Genomic DNA, 19,845 nt, shown 5'->3' with positions numbered 1-19,845 from the left:
ATTTGTATTGTGTTGCAAATGTGTGGAAAGATAAATGCAGCCATATATAATTAAGCCGTGTATAGTTTCCTTTTAATTATACATTATTTTGATGTAGAAGACAGCGATGGTGGCTTTGCAGCCATGTTGCCACTGCTTTGCTTATATTTTGTAGTCCTTAAACCAAGTGAGACATTTTAAGCCTCGGGGAAACCCTGACACGTGTAAATCGGAACTGAAACTACGATTTTCGTCATTGCTCGTACACGAGAGAAAAGGGCGTGAACGCGACATATGACCACATGAGGGGAGGAGAGATGAGGCTGCAGCTGCGCTCTGAACTACAATACCCAGTATTCGTCCGCGCGTCAACAGCGACAGCTAGGATGTTGCGATATCGCTGGCAGCCAAAGATTGCTGTGGTTGCAGAGATTAGTCTGCGAGGTAGAACCCCCTGTCTAATGTTCTGGTAGATGTCAGATCCTGTGGTTGCTCAGTCGCATCTGCAGCTGCAACAGCGGGACGTTTCCTGTCGGCTCGGCGTTTGTTTGTGCCGATGAAAGGCTGCATCGTGCTAAGGCGTTAGCCCACTGAAATTACAGTTTTACTGAAGATGGAAGCAATTAAATAGCCTGACGGGCAGCTATGAGGCACCGAACGGGCGCGTCACTTGAATGAGGATGGAAAGATTTTTTCGGGCAACGCTATCACGCAAGTTACACGTCGGACCCAGCGCGTTTGGAGACGTTATCTTCAGAGGATAACCTGGATAACCTTACACGAAATGTCATAGCGCGTAAGTAGCTAGCACTTAGCTAGCTTCGTAATGGCTGGACGAGATGGAGAAGGACCTCATGTTATCATCAGCAGCAGAACAGCTGGACAGATAGCTAAATAAATACTTTCTCCGAGATGCTTTAGCCTCCTGGGTGGTGTAATTCACTTACATAACAGCTACTCGCAGCCGCTCTAGCTGCCTCCGACAGATGGGAAAATTGCCACCAAAAATCTGGGTTGACTCAACATCATCACAAGTGACAAAAGCATCAGTGCATGTCCGAGGCTGTAAATAGACTCGCTTAAAGCGTCAGATTTGTCAGGGCTACAGTCTGACCTGCGTTATTTATCGGCGCAGTGAATTCAGCGCACGGGAAACAAGCACATCATCTGCGTGTCAGTGATTTGAAGCCGCAGATACTCTTCCTGTCATTTCGACAGCATGAGGAAGTTCTTTGATTCTCGTCGAGAGTTGGTCAGCTCTGGGCCTGGTTCTGGAGGAGGAGGAGGCAGCTCGGGGTCCAGTCACGCAGGAGGAAATTTCATTGGACGAGCCTTCACCGTCGGGCGACACCAAGTCACCGTGGAGGAGATTATCGCTGAAGGTGAGAGGAGGCTGCACGGGCCAGATGATGCAACTTGCTGTTGTTTTTATTTTTATTTTTCCTCCTTTTATTTTGATGCATGTTGTTGTAGTGAGGCTGCGACGTGCGTCCTGCCTGCTCAAGCCAGATGCACGAGTGTCACGGCAGCACAGGGATGTAACCTCACGCCATCCCCACAGGAATGATGGAGCTTCACAGTGTGTATCTTGGATGCACAAATCCAAAACAGAGGCCCACTGTTTGTCTCAGCTGTACTCTTGAGTAACACAGCAGTTTCCTGTTGCTTTAGGATTCAGAAATGGGATTCAAGGAGGTGAAGACCTACAGTTTCCTGGCGCTGGCCAGAGCAGTTATTTGATCCTTTGAAATGAATTAATGAAGGGCCAGTGCACATTACAAGCTGTCTTTGTAGATACCAGTGGTAGATGCTTACTAAGACTGTTACATACATCAGGATAAAATTACAGCTGCTGACGTAGAGGCCTGTACTGGACCAAACAAAGTCCTTTTATCCAACTTTTTAAAACAGGGGAATAAAGTCTTTGTTACACTTCTATTTCTGTTTGTTTTAACAGTATAGAGAACGTCATGTGAGCGATCATAACCTGGAGCCCTTTTAACAGACTGTATACCTGTCTGTAATGTATGCTTAATAGCTGCTGTCGGACTCAGACATTCCCTAACTCAACTATTGATTGAACATAAGCTGCTGTCCTTTGAATTCTCTTCCTTTTCTCTTACCTGCAGATTGTTTGTAATTTTATCTGTCTTGCAGTATTGGACTGTGTGTCAGCTCGATTTTCAAAGCCAGTGTCCAGAAATGGATGCAAACACGTACCCTCACCCTGCACCCTGCACCCATGTATCTCGCTCATACATATTCATATTGTCACAGTGCCACGCATTACCACGTCACATACGATATAAGCCGCAACGTCTGCTTGGAACTGATGACTCTGTCATAACTGAACTCGTCAGTTTTGTGGTCTGAGCTGTACCAGATGGTTAGGCCTCAATGTAGGCCTCTCTGTGTAAACCCTGCAGCAATATCATGACTAATACATAATGCTATAAGGCTGTACCATTTGGTCCTGGTTGTTTGTATTGACGTGAGGCTACATGGGTGCAAAATCCAACAGTTGTGGAAATAAATAAATGTGAAACGTGAGGTAAATTTTAAAAAAAAAGATAGAGTAAGAAAATAGCAATTGGTAGGGTGTTACATTTTGTATTGAAGTGCACATCGAGATGCATGGTCTGTTTTTATGTTTTTGCCCAACTGTTCACTGTAAGATTCCTTCTGTCTGTCATCTCTTTGAGAAATAACAGTTTTGTTTGGTTTGTTTTTCAATCCTGCAGGTGGTTTTGCAATAGTGTTCCTTGTGCGAACAAATCAAGGGGTTCGTTGTGCCCTGAAGAGGATGTATGTCAATAATGAACATGATCTACAGGTGTGCAAATGTGAAATTCAAATAATGGTGAGTAGTTGACATTAAACATTTCTCTGCTTGCTCTCACTCTGAGCTGGTAAACCCAGAAGGCAAAAGAAAAGCAAATGTCTTGCGAAACAATAGTTGTATGTACACATTTCCAAGAAATCCACAGATGTCTTCTTCTGTCCAGAATAAGTAAGAACAAATACTGACTTCAGTACGCGCTCAGCCTGCAGCAGCGTTGTTTTGTATTTATTCATCTGGTTCTTGGCGGGGTGTGTTTTTGTTTTTATAGTATTGTCTTGCATGTTCTGCTCTCCTCCCCTGAGATGTGTGGTGGAGGTTATTCGTATGGATGTCAATTCTGTCTAGTTCTGGACTTTTATTTTTTCAACATTTTACGTTGTTTTAGTCCTGAGTTTGTAGATGTTCCCCCATAGGCCTTAGAAGAATGTATAATAAATATTTGCTGATTGCTAATGGTAAACATTCATTGTACATAAGGATCACATGTTGGTGAAAGGATACACTGTTCAGGTACTGTCACACCTCTTGACCTGGTAAAATACAAGAGCACAACTGGAATTGAGCTAGTCTATAAATAGAAATGTATGCCATGGAATCCTACCACGTAATCTTTGTCTGCAGTCTTGAAATTCATTTTACAGCCCAGGATGTATAAACTCACTCTCACACACAGAGATAGACAGTGCTTCACACCAGCTGCAGTACTGGACACCTTTTCATTATCTAATAGTTTCCAGATTTGAGTTCTCCATTGCAGCTCCCTCTGTAGGTGATGGCCTCAAACTACACCTAATCTCAGACTGACTAAATAAAATTAATGGAATTAACACTTAACGCCTCTACTATAGAAATATTTTCTTTGTGTTGCCAACCATTTTATCATTTCTATGGCGTCTTTTCTTATTCATTCAAAGCAGAAGACTCAAAAGTTCAGCCGTTTAGTTCACTTGTCACATAGTAGAAGTACACTATGTGTGGTAATGCTCTTGATTGTGTGTTTGTGCTTTTGCAGAAAGACCTTGTCGGTCATAAGAATATTGTTGGTTATCTGGATTCCAGTATCACAGCTATGGGATCAAGGGATGTTTGGGAGGTTCTCATACTGATGGACTACTGCAAGGGTGAGTGCTGAAAGGGAGACAGGGTGTGGCTGTAACCACATGCTTTGTTTATTGAAAGTGTTAGTTTGGACAGCACTGTTTCAGAAGGAATTTGTCTCATAACATGCTGGGCTGTTGAATTATTTGGTTATTGCACAATACGTCCAAACCATGTCAGTGCTAGAATAACTATACAGAAGTTAACATACAGTCATACAATAAGTCAGTTTCCTATGTTGTTTGTCCTGTTGTATAACTGGATACTGCATTGCAGGAGGGCAGGTAGTTAATTTGATGAATCAGAGGCTACAGACTGGCTTCACTGAAGCTGAGGTGTTGCAGATCTTCTGTGACACCTGTGACGCTGTTTCTCGCCTGCACCAGCGAAAGACACCTATCATCCACAGAGACCTTAAGGTGACACATATTCCCACAAATGTGACAGTTTTTGCAGACTCATGAGATACATGGTTGCTTAAGTTGAAGCTGTGTTTCATCATGGATTGGTTAGTCAGAGTACTTCCATTGTTTCAATTAGACATAAAGTCCTAACTGGGTCTTATCATGTGTAACCCCATGTTGTCCTCAACTAAAGCAGCTCTATGTGTCTGTGGTCATCTCATCTCTTGTATATCTGCAGGTAGAGAACATCCTCCTGCATGACAAGGGTCATTATGTGCTGTGTGACTTTGGCAGCGCCACTAACAAGTTCCAGAGTCCACAGACTGAAGGAGTGGCTGCTGTGGAGGAAGAGATCAAAAAGTTTGTGCCTCTTTACATCTGCTTTGATGATAATTGTAGTTTTCATTCATCAGTACTTAGTTTAGGTAACGTTTTGTTGGTTTATATGGACTAACTGAATTTTCCTCACTAATGTACTGTATTTCTGTCTTTTGTTCTGTTCTGATTCATTCCTGTCTTCTTTCAGGTACACCACTTTATCATATCGCGCCCCTGAGATGGTGAACCTTTACAACAACAAACTTATCACGACAAAAGCAGATATCTGGGTGAGGGAAGACTTCTGTGATAATCATGACAGTGGTACTTAAGTGTACAGGGAACAGTCCCACAGTACTTCAAGCAAAACATACAGTATTATAGTATATTTTGAGAAACTAATATCTATTGTGCAGTTACTGGATGTTTTACAGTAGTATTAATTAGCATATGAAACATTTAGGCTTATTAAGCAGTACATATATAAGTTTTAGGGATTGTTTGTGCTTTAAAATGAAGCTAAAATTGGTAAATATGTATTTGTACAATTTAAAAGGCAGAAAAATTTGTATTTGTGATGTGACTGAATACTTCTATAAGCCTTTTCCTGCTGGTGTTCAGAGGGAAAAATAATGATGTTTGTGTGATTTATCTCCTCTCCTCTCCTCTTCTGTCTCTGTTTGTGTTTGGTGTGGTGGGGCATGCATATGATTGTCTTCTCCAGGCACTGGGTTGTTTGCTGTACAAGTTGTGCTTCTTCACTCTGCCCTTTGGTGAAAGCCAGGTGGCAATCTGTGATGGCAGTTTCACCATTCCAGATAACTCGCGCTACTCTTACGATCTTCACTGCCTCATTCGTTAGTCCCTCTTAAATGTTAATTCAACATCAAATTCAGTTTTCACGAAGGCATGCACTTGTGATTCAGGTGTAAATCTGTCTACTCATTGACTCTCTGTTTTTTTTGGGTGTTTTTTTGGGTGTCATTCCTGATTCTGTACGGTGTCTTTTCAGGGTACATGCTGGAGCCAGATCCAGACAAAAGACCAGATATCTACCAGGTGTCCTACTTTGCTTTTAAACTAGCTCAGCGGACCTGCCCGGTTCAGAATGTGAAGGTCGGTCTCCCTCAGCACTAGGGTCAGCTGTGGGTTTTGATTGGCTTAGCTTTTTTCTGCAGGGATTGATTTTCTTGTATTCAGTGGACAGACATGTCAGCATTCACACTTTTGGACGAAAACATGCACTATGTCATCTGCAAGAAAATACTTATTTCCCATTATGATAGTATTTATGAGTAATAGAACTGCCAACTTTAAGGATCAGGGAAATTTTCATTAGAAAATTGTGTGTCTGTGTTTATGTCACTGATGCTTGATTTGTGGAATATCTTTTAAGTTTTTGCATGTTCTTCCATAAAACAGAATTCTCCAATTCCTTCTAAACTTCCTGAGCCGATCAAAGCGAGTGAGGCTGCCGCAGCAAAGAAGAGCCAGAATAAACCCAGGCAAGCATGACCTGCTTACACTGTATTACAATTAAAGCTGTAGTGGCACTACGTTTTGTGAATTTGGGTGCAGTCAGTATTCTGATACTCATTACGTGAACACTGTGTCATTAACAAGAACAACGACATCCTCCCCTTTGTTGCCAGACTGACAGATCCAATTCCCACCACTGAAACCTCCATCACCCCACGCCAGAGGCCCAAAGCTGCCCATACCCAGCCCCCTGCTGGCATCTTACCCATCCAGCCTGCTGCTCTCACCCCTCGTAAGCGGGCTAATCTCCCTGGTGGTGCGGCTCAGCCTGTGGGTACGTACAGTGTTTCATCTCCATGCTTATTCTCTTGTTTGTCACAGTGAAAAGAAACCAAGCTTTTGAATTTAGCTGTAGGTAAAAAAGCTTTAATCCTTTGTGAACACACTCAATCCTGCAATTCTCAACAGGAATAGATCAAGTATGCAGATTAAGACTCATGCAATGTAACCACAGGCCCAGAGTGATTATGAAATGATTGTCTTAACTCTGCTCTTTGAAATGATGCTTCAGTTAATGTCAGATTGGTACCTGTTACAAATCACTGTGGTGTTTTTATCAGCATTTAAGAGGTTATATAATGCTTTTTAATGTAATAAGTTTGTCACGAACATTATCTCAGATGCTCCTCTAAACATTTTTACGTTGCTTGATTTTCACATTGTTTTGCATCTGCATCAAGAGTGAAATATTTTTGTGCTCTCCCAAGAGTAGTGTGCAGTCTGTGTTCTTTTTAACATCCCACAGGAGTCAGTTTAGACCTCTCTCAGCCAGCTGCAGCTCTGCAGTCACAGAAGGCACAGACTTCACCTCTGCCACTCATCCAGTCACAGAACAACTCCAGTCAGGCTGCGGCTCAGCAGAAACAGGTATATACTGACTGCTTCCACTGAGCACACAAAATAGCTTTCTGTATTAGCACATACATAACAAATAATAAAACAATTTAAAGTCATAACCTTGGAAACAGTTATTTGCATTTTCACTTTATTCTGATATATTGTAGTCTATTAATTTGAAAGCATATTGTTGCCAATATTCTTGTCATAGAACAATGGTTTGTGTGTGATGTAATCTTTCAAATGTCAACAGATGCAGTTATCTGCCTTTGTGTTTCAGGCTGTGCAGCCAGTCGCTGCTGCAGGAGCAGAGACCACAGCAGCAGTACTGGTGTCACCAGTGACAAAGGCTGATGTCCAGCCACAAGCACAGCCAGCAATCCAGCAACAGACCACACCTCCTTCTGCGGTCAGCTCCACCTCGGGTCAGGCAGCAACGACTCCATCCAGCCCGGCGCCACCCCAACGCCCAGCTCGACGCAAGCAGGCTAGCCAGGCTCAGCAGCCAGCAGCTCAGCCTTCGCCCAGCAAACCGGCCTCTGGTCAGCCGTCTGCATCTCAGCAGCCATCAGCTGCCCAGGTTCAGCCCACCTCCTCTGAGATCTGCCAAAAATCTGCTGAGACGGTCAGGGGGCTGCTACTCACCATCCAGATTATCATTATAATACAATAGACTTGTCATATTTCTTTTTTTTTTGGTTTTTAAAATTTTTTTTTTTTTTTTTTTTTTATTTGTGCATTTTGCCTCTTTTGATCAGACTCCACCTGCCTCACCAAAGACGACTGAAGTAGGTGGCCACCAACGCATCCCGAGTGACGGCACAGTGAGCGCTGTTGCTGCAGCTCCAGCTAGTGACTCACAGCAGCCACAAGGAGCAAACAGAGAGGCTGCTCCCAGCGAGTAAGCACATATACTGGAATAAACCTGAAAAACAGCTCAAATTCAAGTCTGTTTGATTTATATTGTTTTGTTAACCTGTAGATCATCTCAGACAAGCACCAGTCAGCCTGTTCAGCTCAGTGTTGGTGATGCAGTCCAGGACCAAAACACATCTGGAGCCACTGCTCCCGCCTCCAGCGGTGCCAGCAGCACCCCCACACAGCCTGCATGGAACCCCTTTGATGATGACAACTTTTCCAGCCTCACTGTGGAGGAAATCAAAAGTGATGACAAAAAGTCTAATGGTAAAGTGTGTGTGTGTGTGTGTGTGTATGTTTGTGTGTGGATATTATTTTCAATGTGTAATATATGCAATAAATGACTGTGTTTCGTGTTTATACCAGACCTACTTTCAGAAACTGAGACATCTCCTGAAGAGTTGATACCAGGTCTGCAGGCCTCATCTGTTGATAATACACCCCCAGAAACTGGTAAGTATCGAAATGTGTTCTTCTTTACTTTCTATGCATTCAGTAATCCATTAATGCATTGCACAATACATGGGATAATGGTTGTGAAGGGCTGGTACAATGAAAATGCTAGATCAAAACCAAGCTAATAAGAAGATTGATTTCTCTATTTGGCAACAAGAGGGTTTACAGTAAAATGTCTCAAGTTGTTCCCAACTTTAATACGTCACTGCTCTGATGCCATATAATGCATTGTACTTTATGAGTCTGAAGGAGTGTCATGGAATTTGAAACCAGGTAGTAAGCCTTTTAATGCACCTGATCCATTAATCGAATAGCTTTAAGTGGCTTTTTAAAACCATGGCTGCCTATGTGGATCACATAAATAAAATGAGGTGCTTGGTCAGAATCAAGGAAATGGTGACATTTAAATGATTTGTGTTGTAAACAGCTCTGACAGGAGTGCATGGGCTGCATTGACAAGCTAGAAAGGTTTGGGAATTGATTTGCTAATAAACTCAGTCGGGTAATATTGTGTCATGTGATCCAAAAACATGCCATATAGAGACTCGTTTGTTGTGTGGATTAAAAAATGCACATAAAAAATTGCTCTATTTATGTAGATTTGAATAAATTGGATATATTGTTATAATCAGTGGATTTAAGACACCCATACGTTTGAATTGTTTTAAAGCACACCAAATGGAATAACAAGATTCTTCAATTAATGCATTTTCATGTAAACATCTTTGCTGTATGACATTGTTTTTTTCCCAGTTGAAAGACCATTGGCCCTTCTTGATGTGGATTCAGGAGCCTCGCTGTTGGCTGTCCCAGATCCTTTCCGTACCCTCGAGCTGTCAGATGCACCAGGTACCGATGATATTTCTGTCTATGGATCCATGCTATCCATACTGACCATTGGATTAAACCACAAACACAGAACCATTGAAGTCAGATAAATCCACAAACACAAAACTTTCTATCTTAAATACTTAAACAATGGGTTGATTTTTGTAATATATCCTTAATAAAATGAATAAGTCATACTGATACATACCAAGATGATCTGAACATAAGCCATATAATCTTCAGTCTGGCTGCAAACTGTAACTATGTGGGGACAAGTGCATCATCCAACTTTCTCTTCTAGTGTTGCTGATTAAAATTAAAATTTCCTTTGTCTTGCATTTTTTCTTAAATTGCAAAAAAAAAAAAAAACTCTTCAGAAAAAATAACTTGTAGTTTTGTTTCTTTTTTATCCTTTATTTCTCTGTCTGTGTGTTTAATGTCACTTTTGTTCTTAACTTTTAATTTTTTTTTCTCTGTACACAGCTGATTTTGTTTTGTACTTCGCTCACCTCTCTCCTTTGTGTTGCTCTGATTCTTCACTGGGCTTTAGAGAAGCTGATTGAAGGACTCAAATCTCCAGACACATCTGCACTCATGCTTCCCGACCTTCTGTCATTGTCTGATCCCTTCGGTGGCTCTGTGGAAGAGTCTGCAAAAGGTGTGTACATGCTGCTTTACAAGCTGGCTTGTGGGTTTCAAAATGCATAGGAAGAACTTGGGAAAATTCACTTTATTCATTTTTGTAGTTGCCTTTTCACAGTAAAGGTTAAAACCAAAAGCAAAAGCTACTCGATGTTGTAGACATTTGTAGATTTGTTATTCTTACAAACTGAACCCCAAAGGAACTATAATTGAACTTTAACCCAAAGATCAGTGCATGTATCTGTGTTCTTGTCCTCTTGACCTCTGGACTCGGCTGACCTGTCACAGACCCCCTCACTGCAGACGACTCTCTCTTGGGCTGCTCTCTGATCTCTGGACCGCCTGCCCCTTCGGCAGCGTGCAGCGCCACCTCCTCCATCTCCTCTGCCCCAACCTCCGCTGCCTCTGCTTTGGATGATTTCAGCCTGTTGTCTGGTGATTCTGCACAACCTGCAGCAGGTAAGCCACATTGCAGAAGAAGGCAGTAAGCACAAAGACTTAAAGCAATATTGCAAAGATCTATGACCATCTAGACCTTATGGTGGTCTATAACATAAACAATACTTTCTTAATTCATTTTGTGCTGACCATATGCAGGAGTTCTTAGGACCCCAGTGTTTTTGGTGGTTACTAAAATTTTGCAACAATACTCATACTTTGTTTTTGTTTTGTTTTTTCACTGGTATTTTTTATTCATTGTATGTACTGCTTTATGCTTGATGAACTACACCAATTGTATCGTTCCATCCAACAAGCAGAAAATTTCAACCGCTGGATGGCAGGAGAAGCATTTAAACTTTAAACCTAACAAATCTATGTAATCCAAATTCATATTTACATCCTATGTTACACTTGTCATCATAATGTCATGGACATTTCGCATTAAATGAAAATGTTCCTTCTGAATAGGATCACCTGTAAATCTGCACTGAATGTCCCAGATTTTAAGATCCACAGCTGTGGTTTATTTGTTCGTTCTTGGCTGGTGAATGCAGGCATTTGGCTGTTGTTGACAGTGCCAACTCTGGATCACAGCCTGACTCTGTGCACCAGCTGAATGATCCTAATTACTACTGATTTCTCCTCACAATGTCTTATCAAATAGCATTTGTACCACTGGACAGCAGCAGATGTGTTTTTGCAGTAGCTGCTGAACAGTTTTATTATGGCGAAGCAATCAGTTGGTAGTATTAGCATTTTTGGTCACAATGCCCCTTTTTTCTTACCTCTTTGCTTAAAACTTTGGACAGTTTTTTTTTCTGGCACAGTTTGGTTTTTCTACATCAATAACTCACCTTCTTCTATCCTCAACAGACTCATCTCTCCTGATCTCAGACTTTGAGCCCCAACAAGCCAGTGCAGATGCAGGCACAGAGGATGAGTTTGATCCTATTCCTGTCACTGGTCGAAAGAATTCCCAAGGTAAGTCTGTAGTCTCCATAAGGAAACACAGGTTGGTTAAGATTGTGTTTTTAGGATTATAGACACCCCCAGGATTTTTTTGAGTTGTCCCTGGTTGCATGCAAATTTGGTAAATTTTAATGGCAGTCAAACATAATAACAGAGTTAGGTACCTGCACAATTTTTAAACCCTCAGAGTTGTTTTGCAAACCAGTAGAGGTAAATGGGTAAATTCTGCCCTCTGTTTCTCTCTCTTCTTCTTCTCTCTCTGGTTCTCGACCTCTCTCCCCTTCCTCTTTAACTGCTCCTTTTGCTTGTTGTGACTCCTGCTCCTCTGCTTCTCCTTCCCTCTCTTTGCCTATATTTGTTTTATCCCCCTGCCTTCCTCTTGTCTCTCCGGCCAGTTTCAGGAGGCCACTCGCGCAGTAACAGTGGCGGCTCTGAATCCAGCCTGCCCAGCTTGGCCCGCTCCCTGCTGCTGGTGGACCAGCTCATCGACTTGTAGGCGGCCCCTCTCCCCTGTAGAAGCTGTAACACTGGATTATAGACTGGCATAGCATAACAGCAATCAACACTGTTGTCATAGCTAGCTTCTTGCACCCCCTGGCTGTCATCTTCATCGTAGCTTTACAGTAGAAACATCCTTCGCCCTTCAGTGCTTCTTCACTGCTGCCCTGTCCACCGTGTAGACTGCATTATCTGGCTTTTCTTCACCTCTCACCCTCTCACCCTCTCGCTCACATTTTCTGTTTGTTGTGGTCTCTATGCATCATGCATTGCCCATTGGTTCAAGAGTGGCCAGTTCACTAACATCATCCTTTCTGAACAATAAACATGACATTCTCTTTTTGTCAGTCAGGTTATAATATTGCTATCCAGTTTGTTTGAACAATATTGCATTATGTCTAATAGCAAACAATAGAAGATCATTGTTGTAATGTACAATAGGCATAGTTATAAGTGGTTGTAGTTATTATCGTGCACAAGTGAATTTGTTGTTGTTTGCCTCCCCAGAATTATTTGCACATTTTAAAGTGAAACCATGAAAAAGTTTAGTGACCATTTGTTTAAATAAGGCCCATTTGTTTCCTCTCTGAAAGGGAAGCGTATTTGAAACCATGTAGCCTGATTTGTACAGTAGCATAAATGTTACCTCTGTCAGCCCAGGGCTGTTGGATAGAATATCTTAAAGAATTTAAAGTTCTATAGATTAGACAGAAAAATGACCATCAAATCAAGTTTCAGTCAGGAAACAAAACAGCTCTAACCGCATGTTCTGCTGCTGCTCTGTCTGCTGATCCTCTGGTAGCACAAACCACTAATATTATTGTGATTAAGAGAAAAGCAGGACACGGAGCGTTTCCCTGATCGGACTAAACAGTGAAGTGCCATAAAATAATCTGTAATGCAAACCACTGTCCGGTGGAGTCCTGGAAGTGTACAGTATCCGATAAACTCTAAATATGACTATAATACAAAACATCTTGCAAGCTTTATCCAGTAGAAGGTGAACGGGACAAAGTGTATTTCCGAAATGCAGATGTGTTTTCATTTACTCTTTATTTTGATCTGCTTTATGCTCTTATTTTTGCCCTATAGGCCAGCAACAGGTTGCTTTGGAATTAAATGACAAATCAGGGTCATTTAACTTTACAGCAGTGTGCCATACTAATAGAAAATGCATGAAATTATAAAAATATTTTTGAATAATAACAATAATAGGACATAGAAATACAGTAGTAGATTATTCAGGTCATTTTTTGGCACTAACAAATGAGCTAATGTGGCATTCACTCACTTTTTTTTAAAAATATCAACGCAAACATTGCATCTTGCAATCCTACATTCCTGTCATTTGTTTACTCCTAATTTATGTAAATAGATAACTGCGACCTCTGCAGGCTTTTCATCCAAGTCACAGAATTGGTTACTCTTCCCGTGTATATAAGGAGTCATTGTCATAAAGCTTTACTTGTGGAAAACATGTTGCTTTACCTGTGATATATGACCTTGTTTTCCTGTTAATAAATGTTAATATGATTAGAGTGTTAGAAAATGAATGTAAGAAATAAATATTAGTCTATAATAAAAATATCTAGAATTCTTAACACCATAATTACTGAATAATATTGAAGAATACTCTATATATATATACATATAAATATATATAAATTCATTCCTCTTTGTGGAACTGTGTGTTGAGAATGTTTTTTCTTGGTTATATCAACTCAGTAATTGTCAGTACATTGAAATGTATAAATGATAACCCTAGTCTTTGTTTACCCTGGAAGATTAGGTTAAATGCCGTGTTTTATTCCATCTTTGTGAAAAAAACGTGAGTTATGTTTGTTTACATGGATTGATGAAGGATTATATTTTTATTCCAAACTGGTGAGTGGGAGCTTAACCTCTTTTAATCTTAGTCCTATTTCATTTCATTGCCAAACTAGAACTTTTTCTGAAATTGTGCTTTGTAAAGCTTGGTTTTGCTTTACTGGTTTTAGTGATCACAGAATTCATATCAAAAAACGCATGGCAGTGTTGTTGAATGTTATGTTCATGTGTGTTGATAGACAGTGTTATGATAAGTATGTATGTGTGTATGAAGTCAGAATTGTTGGATGTGTTTTCCAGTAGCCTACTTGTGTTGTTGTTTGCTGCAAATATGGCGACGGCCCCGTCGTCATTAGAAACTCTTCTGAAAGCACAGACCCTCCTAAAGTCTCTCAGGTTGTCAGAGCTACACCGGTCTATCTGAGAGGTGAATATATATTGGCTTATAACTCCCCAGTCTCATTGCACTCTCAAAAAAAAAAGTCCCGACTCCTTATTGCAGCTAAGAGAATTTGTCTGATATGTCATGTGTGAGGGGCTCTGTGAAGTGTGAGGAAGGTTAATGTGCCGGTCTTACAGTGGATATACAACAGTGTTGCTGTAGACGTGGTTGGATTATCAGACAGCATTAAATCAGCTGCCCAGGGTTTGCAAAATAAGCTCCAATCAGCAATATCAATGTTTCTGTAGGATCAAACAAAATCATTTTGCTTCCCATGCATGATAACAAGCAGACTACCTCCACCTCTTTTTTTCTCCATGTTGTCATGTTAGAAAATGTTTATAAATAGCATTCACTGTATGTTACAGTATGGTTCGTGAGATCTACTGATAATACTATAAAAATAATACTATAAAATAATAATCAAGGTCAATAGTTGGATGTGATTTAAGCTCAACAAGGATTATGAATGAATGACACATCGGTCATACTGTGTTTCAATGCTGATAAAGTGCACAAATCTAAGCTTTTCACACTTTAATTATTACACTTACATACAGTTGTGCTCATAGATCTACATACCCCAGAAACAGTTTGAGAAATACCAGCTGTTTTTTAAAGATATAAATGATCATGCAGAAAACCATTCTTTATAAACAAAGTGGTCAGATAATATCGTTAGTAATTGTCGTTATGATTTAAAAAAGGCAGACAGTTCTGCATGTTCAATTATATTTCCCAAGTAATAGCCAATATTTCTCATATGATGTATGTAAATTCAGGATCTCAACTGTATATATATTATGGAATAAAATGTAGTTTGCCTTTTGAATGACTGAACTTACTGCAGCAGTACAAAATAAATCTTAAAAGAATTCATTTTAAATCATAAAATCCAGAATTTGGAAATAGTGCTAAAACTGTGGAGCACAGTGGTCTACTCACATGCTCTTTGATTGGAAAAAAAATACATTTGTTTAATAATGGCTCAAATGGTTCCTGCACTATTTCAAAGTCACCATGACCCTGCAACTTAGAGTATTTTGAGTAGAACTCACCTAAATTTAATCATTTTATTCTCTAAAAAAAAGTAAGTTAGAGTGGCTGATTCTAAATCAAGAGCCTCTTTTATGTATATTTACTGCACTGCATGTGCAACTCAAGGCTTATATATAAATGTATATGAGCACTTTCATTATAATTTTTTTTTTTTTTTAATCATCCTATTTGGTCCTTTCACTGAACTGTTTGAACCTATGCAACTCCTGAGCTTTCCCCCTGTAGCTGCCTGTGTGCTGTTGTAATCAGTAAAGCCAAGCAGGCAGTGAGCTTCATCCTTGATGTGAAACAGAAGCCCCTCGTTCTCTCTGTTGTTTTGCCAAAAATGAAAACTGTCAGTTATCTGATACTATTGAGTGTTTTTGAGACGCCTCTTGTCTTTATGGCCCAAACCTGCGTCAGAGCTGTGGTATCGTGTGCTCCTTCTATTTTTGTGAGATAATTAAAGAATTATAAAGGGATGGCAAATAAAATACAAATGTGAATGTCAGTGTGTGGAGTATTGATTGGAAGGTTTTCTTATATATATATTTGTTTTGATTATTATTTAGGATTTATTTAGCATCAATAAATATATTCAATATATCAAACTCCTTTGTTTTAGGAGTCCAGTCTTTAAATTGTTTTGCTAAAGGGTGATCCTATGGTTGCACTGGCAGTAATACAGACGTTAGGTTTTAAGAGGGAAGGAGAACGTGTTCGACGACATATTCTTCAAATTATTTCTCATCAGGCCTGCAGTCTAGTAAATGATTTGTTGATTTGTAGCATACTATAAGATAGTAGGTTAGTTTAATTTGTTGAATGCACTAATCAATGTCTTATTCTACTTGAATAGCAGGTTAAGTCTACCCAGGTAAGACCAAACACCAGCCTTCACGCCCCATTAAAGTGTCCGCCTGTTTTTGGGTTTTACATTTTTGTGTCTACGCCTTCTAAAAGAACATTTCTTTACGCTGGAGCCTGACACAGCCACAAAATAAACTGCCAGTTTTTATTTTATTATTTGTCCCACTCAGTACACATCCTGGTCACAAGTCTTTAATAATCTAATGTAAGAGTTCTTTATCAAAGAACTTGCTTAATGTGTGGGGCAAGAAATATTAGCCAGTAACTTATCAGATTTGTCTAAACTTTCAAATATAAACTCACCTCAAGGCCTTTATCAGAGAAGACATCTTGATATTTCACTGTAGGAAAAGCACAGGTGTCATTTGGTGTCAGGGTTCTGGATTTGAGCATGCTGACTGTCTCACTGTCATGACTCACAAAAGACGCTTGAAGAGAATAGAGCTGTCTTTAATGTGCTTTTCTTGCTAATGGCCTCAAAGATCCATTACTGATCATATTATATTTCACACTGTTGATCTGAGCTCACTGATGAACATCATGTGCAGGACGTGGCACTTTACAAAAAGAGTGTGTGAAAATGTCACTTGAGTATGATTTTCTCACTAGAAGCCAACATGATTGTCCATTGACCCGTGTCTGTCACTTGGTGTTAATGCACGTAAAGTTTCTGTCCAGATAAACATTTTTTCTGTTATTGAAAAATAAAAAATGCTCAGTTTTATGGTATTAAATAAGGAATCCCTCTTCCCATTTCTTCCACATACAGACCTGCAGAGGGAGCTCATCAGTAATGTACAGCAAGTCCCTGGGACTGTCACTTCTGTGCAGAGTCAATGGTCAAGGACCCAGCAGAGGACTTCTGCATCTGTCTACAATAAACACATGTTGCCAGCAGCTAAAAGGAGCGTAGAGCACCATATGATACCATCTCATTTCATACCTGTCAGCCAAGTACCCCAATTCCAGCCCCCAGTCAGCCAGTTCACCTCTGATGTCTTCCAGCTGACCCCTTTTAAAACACCAGGCCAAGAAAGCAAGATGGCATTCAGTAGCTCCTCCTTCACTGCATCTCATGAACCTCATGAGACATCTGATGTTTTCCTTCTGGCACCGTTTGGAAAGAGGCAGGAAACCACAAAAGCTGTTCCTGCATACACTAACATATTTACTTTTGGTACACAGCAGATCCAAGCCAGAAAACAGTGTCACTTGGTCCCGGCTTCATCTCCTCCTGCTCCTCAGCCTCTTAGTATTCGGGCCCCGTCTCGGCACGTGGAGACGCCGCTGCTCCAGCAGCCGCTGGCGGTGCACCGGGTTGTGTCCAGGATTGGTCAACAGGCCGCAGTGGGTTCTGTGGCTGTGGGGCCTTTGTATTCCTGGACTATAGGGGGAAGAGCTCTGAGGGACCCATTCACAGCTGCACCTTTTCAGCCAAAATGTTCTCAGGGCAAACCTTGACTAGGTAATCTCTTAAAAATGCCAAGTCAGAACTTTTTTTTTTTGCAACTATTGAAGAAACCAAAGTCAATCACAGTAGTTTTTTTTCTAACGTAGCTTTACTATAGTCATATTACTGCAGTATTAAAACAACTAAATTACCCTTATTCCATTTATATATTTGTTTAACGATAATAGTCTACCTCAGTCATCTGGTTTGCTTTCAGTGCATCATTTCAGCATTTTACAAACGGTCTGGACGTGCACTGAGACGTCCTCAAGCTGAATTACAGTGGACTGGTCTTAAAACAAAGTTTAGCGTATCAAAAAGCTCAGATGTGTTTTTGCAGACACCTACTGTAAATGAATAACAAACATTAAGTATGTTATTCATTCATTCATTCATCCATTATCTGTACCCGCTTATTATAATTTTCCTTTATACTTCGTCAGAGAGAAGGACTTTTTGTAAACCATGCTGCCTCTGCTAAAAGTGTTTTGTACGTGCATAGGATTTTCATTTATATTAGTGGGATAATGATATTAGACATTTGGAAACTTTTATTAAAGGCTTCTGAACATTATGGCATCCTGGGTAATAAGTCATTTGCCCTTTTTCTCTCTGTTTTAACTTCGTCAGAATGTTAAGGATATACAGCTTCTGCAGAAAGCAGAGGTATTGTCTTTGACGGCTGTTGTCTTTTTATTTTATTTGTTTGTATCGGCACCGGATTAAACAGCATAAAAAAGTAGAATGGAAAAATAGCTAAAAACGTGTTTCTCCAAAAACACCATAAACTGTCTGCTATTTCACGAGTACTTTTCAAGGTCGCCCAATAAACCAGCACAAAAACACGTGATTTACAGCTCAAGCTTTGTCTTGAGAAAGATGAGCTGCTTGTTTTTAACCAGCAATGTGCAAAATGTCATGTGAGCTTAGATTTGGTTAGAGATTCATTTACCTGATCTTGGTGCAGAAAGAGCACATGAAAAAAAAGTAGAGTGAGCCAGGTTGTGATCTGATTTCATCACAGTAAACATACCACGATGTGTATACATAAATGGAAATAAGTCTGAGGCTGTGCTATAAATTAGTTCAAGGCTGTGTGGAAGCGACACTGGTTCATCCACTTGCATAACTGTGGAGCTGATTAGCTGTATGATGTCAGCAATCGTCATTGTTTTTGCAGCCAAGACACACACTGTGCCACTGGCCAAACCTGGGCCACAGGAATTCACATTAATGTACCCTTAAAGCATATTTAAAAAGAAAAAAACATTTATATGTGCTTAAGTGTTATTTTCTGCTCTTGCAGATGGCACTATGCTCAGAGGTTTCGAACACACATTTTAAACACATTTATACAGTATATGGAGAAATCCTGCAAAAATATGCCTGGATATTGTGCTCAGCCATCTTTTCCATGGTTGGGAATGGTAGGATTTGATGTGGTGCTGTATTTCAGCATGAGAGAAAGAAAAAAGCCAAACTCTGCCAATACAAACACGAAAACAGCCTAGAAAACGACCATTAAAAGTATAGGTGTCCATAATGCTTAACTCAATATTAAGTTCACTGCTTTCTGGTGGAAAGTGTTAAGCTAAATACTTCTTCCAGATCTCCAAGGCACCATAGTTGGATATTAAACTTATTGTCTGCTTTTAATTCAGCTGCTTCTGGCAGTTTTTTTAGACACACCTCCATGAGCTCACTGCCCACAGGACTGCAAGTCCGTCTGCGTGTGTCTGCAAAAGCATTTTCAAATGAAGAAACAACTGAAACTAAGGAAACACACGGATAATATATTTTTCGAATTATTTTAGTAGATCTGAGTGGAATAAAACTCAGCTGACTGGCTGCTCTGTGGCTTGTTGCATAATCTCAAAACACATTTTTTAAATTCTTACCCAAAATGGAAACGATTTTCTCCTAAAGTTTTCAAAGCATAGTTATAAAGTTAAAAAATAAACGAAGTGAACGATTTGGCATTATCCCTCCCTCTGATCATCTGTCCACATTCTAGCAGAGTCACCTATGAAAGCAGGGCAACCCAGATTTGCATCTTACAGCTTTTCCATTAGTATGTAATTGTGCCTCTTTTTCATATGGAGACATCTTTGCCAGATTAACAACCACTGCAACTGCAGCTCCGCTCCTCTAGTCCTTGTGCCAAAGACATGAAACCAGCCACCAGCCAGGCAGTTTTCAACATAATCAGCGTGTGATTTGAAAGCAATTTATAACATTAAAACTTTAATCGTCCATGGGAAGCAGACATCAAATGCAACATGCATATATACATTTTTGTGATTTAATGAATATTTATTCACAAAAATACACATGTTTGAAGACAGCACTTGCCAGAGACTTGCATGTTTAAAACACATGATGCAGTTGCTGAGTCAGTGGGATTTGTGCAGATTATTGTTTGCCTAATTCACACCAGGCAAAGGGTGAA

General features: G+C 40.2%; 1 protein-coding gene across 3 annotated transcripts; it reads left to right on the top strand.

The window, feature by feature from the left end:
* Positions 1–324: 324 nt before the first annotated feature.
* On the top strand, positions 325–17,970 carry LOC113124284 (AP2-associated protein kinase 1-like). 3 transcript variants are annotated; one of them, XM_026296900.2, is made up of 20 exons: positions 325–1,361; positions 2,721–2,839; positions 3,834–3,942; positions 4,196–4,338; positions 4,562–4,683; positions 4,850–4,931; positions 5,366–5,498; positions 5,654–5,757; positions 6,064–6,146; positions 6,294–6,454; positions 6,926–7,047; positions 7,298–7,642; positions 7,776–7,918; positions 8,000–8,202; positions 8,302–8,388; positions 9,145–9,240; positions 9,770–9,877; positions 10,150–10,320; positions 11,176–11,283; positions 16,716–17,970. In XM_026296900.2, the coding sequence occupies exons 1-20, from the start codon at positions 1,199–1,201 to the stop codon at positions 17,405–17,407; spliced, it is 3,294 nt and encodes a 1,097-aa protein (XP_026152685.1). In that variant the 5' UTR covers positions 325–1,198; the 3' UTR covers positions 17,408–17,970. The 3 variants fall into 3 exon arrangements, with proteins under 3 accessions (XP_026152685.1, XP_026152687.1, XP_026152686.1); XM_026296902.2 differs by lacking the exon at positions 16,716–17,970 and adding an exon at positions 11,667–15,572; XM_026296901.1 differs by lacking the exon at positions 325–1,361 and adding an exon at positions 1,502–1,674.
* Positions 17,971–19,845: the final 1,875 nt, after the last annotated feature.

This window comes from Mastacembelus armatus, chromosome 12, assembly GCF_900324485.2.
Source record: "Mastacembelus armatus chromosome 12, fMasArm1.2, whole genome shotgun sequence".
Lineage (NCBI taxonomy): Eukaryota > Metazoa > Chordata > Actinopteri > Synbranchiformes > Mastacembelidae > Mastacembelus > Mastacembelus armatus.
This window is presented reverse-complemented; position numbering and strand designations above follow the sequence as displayed.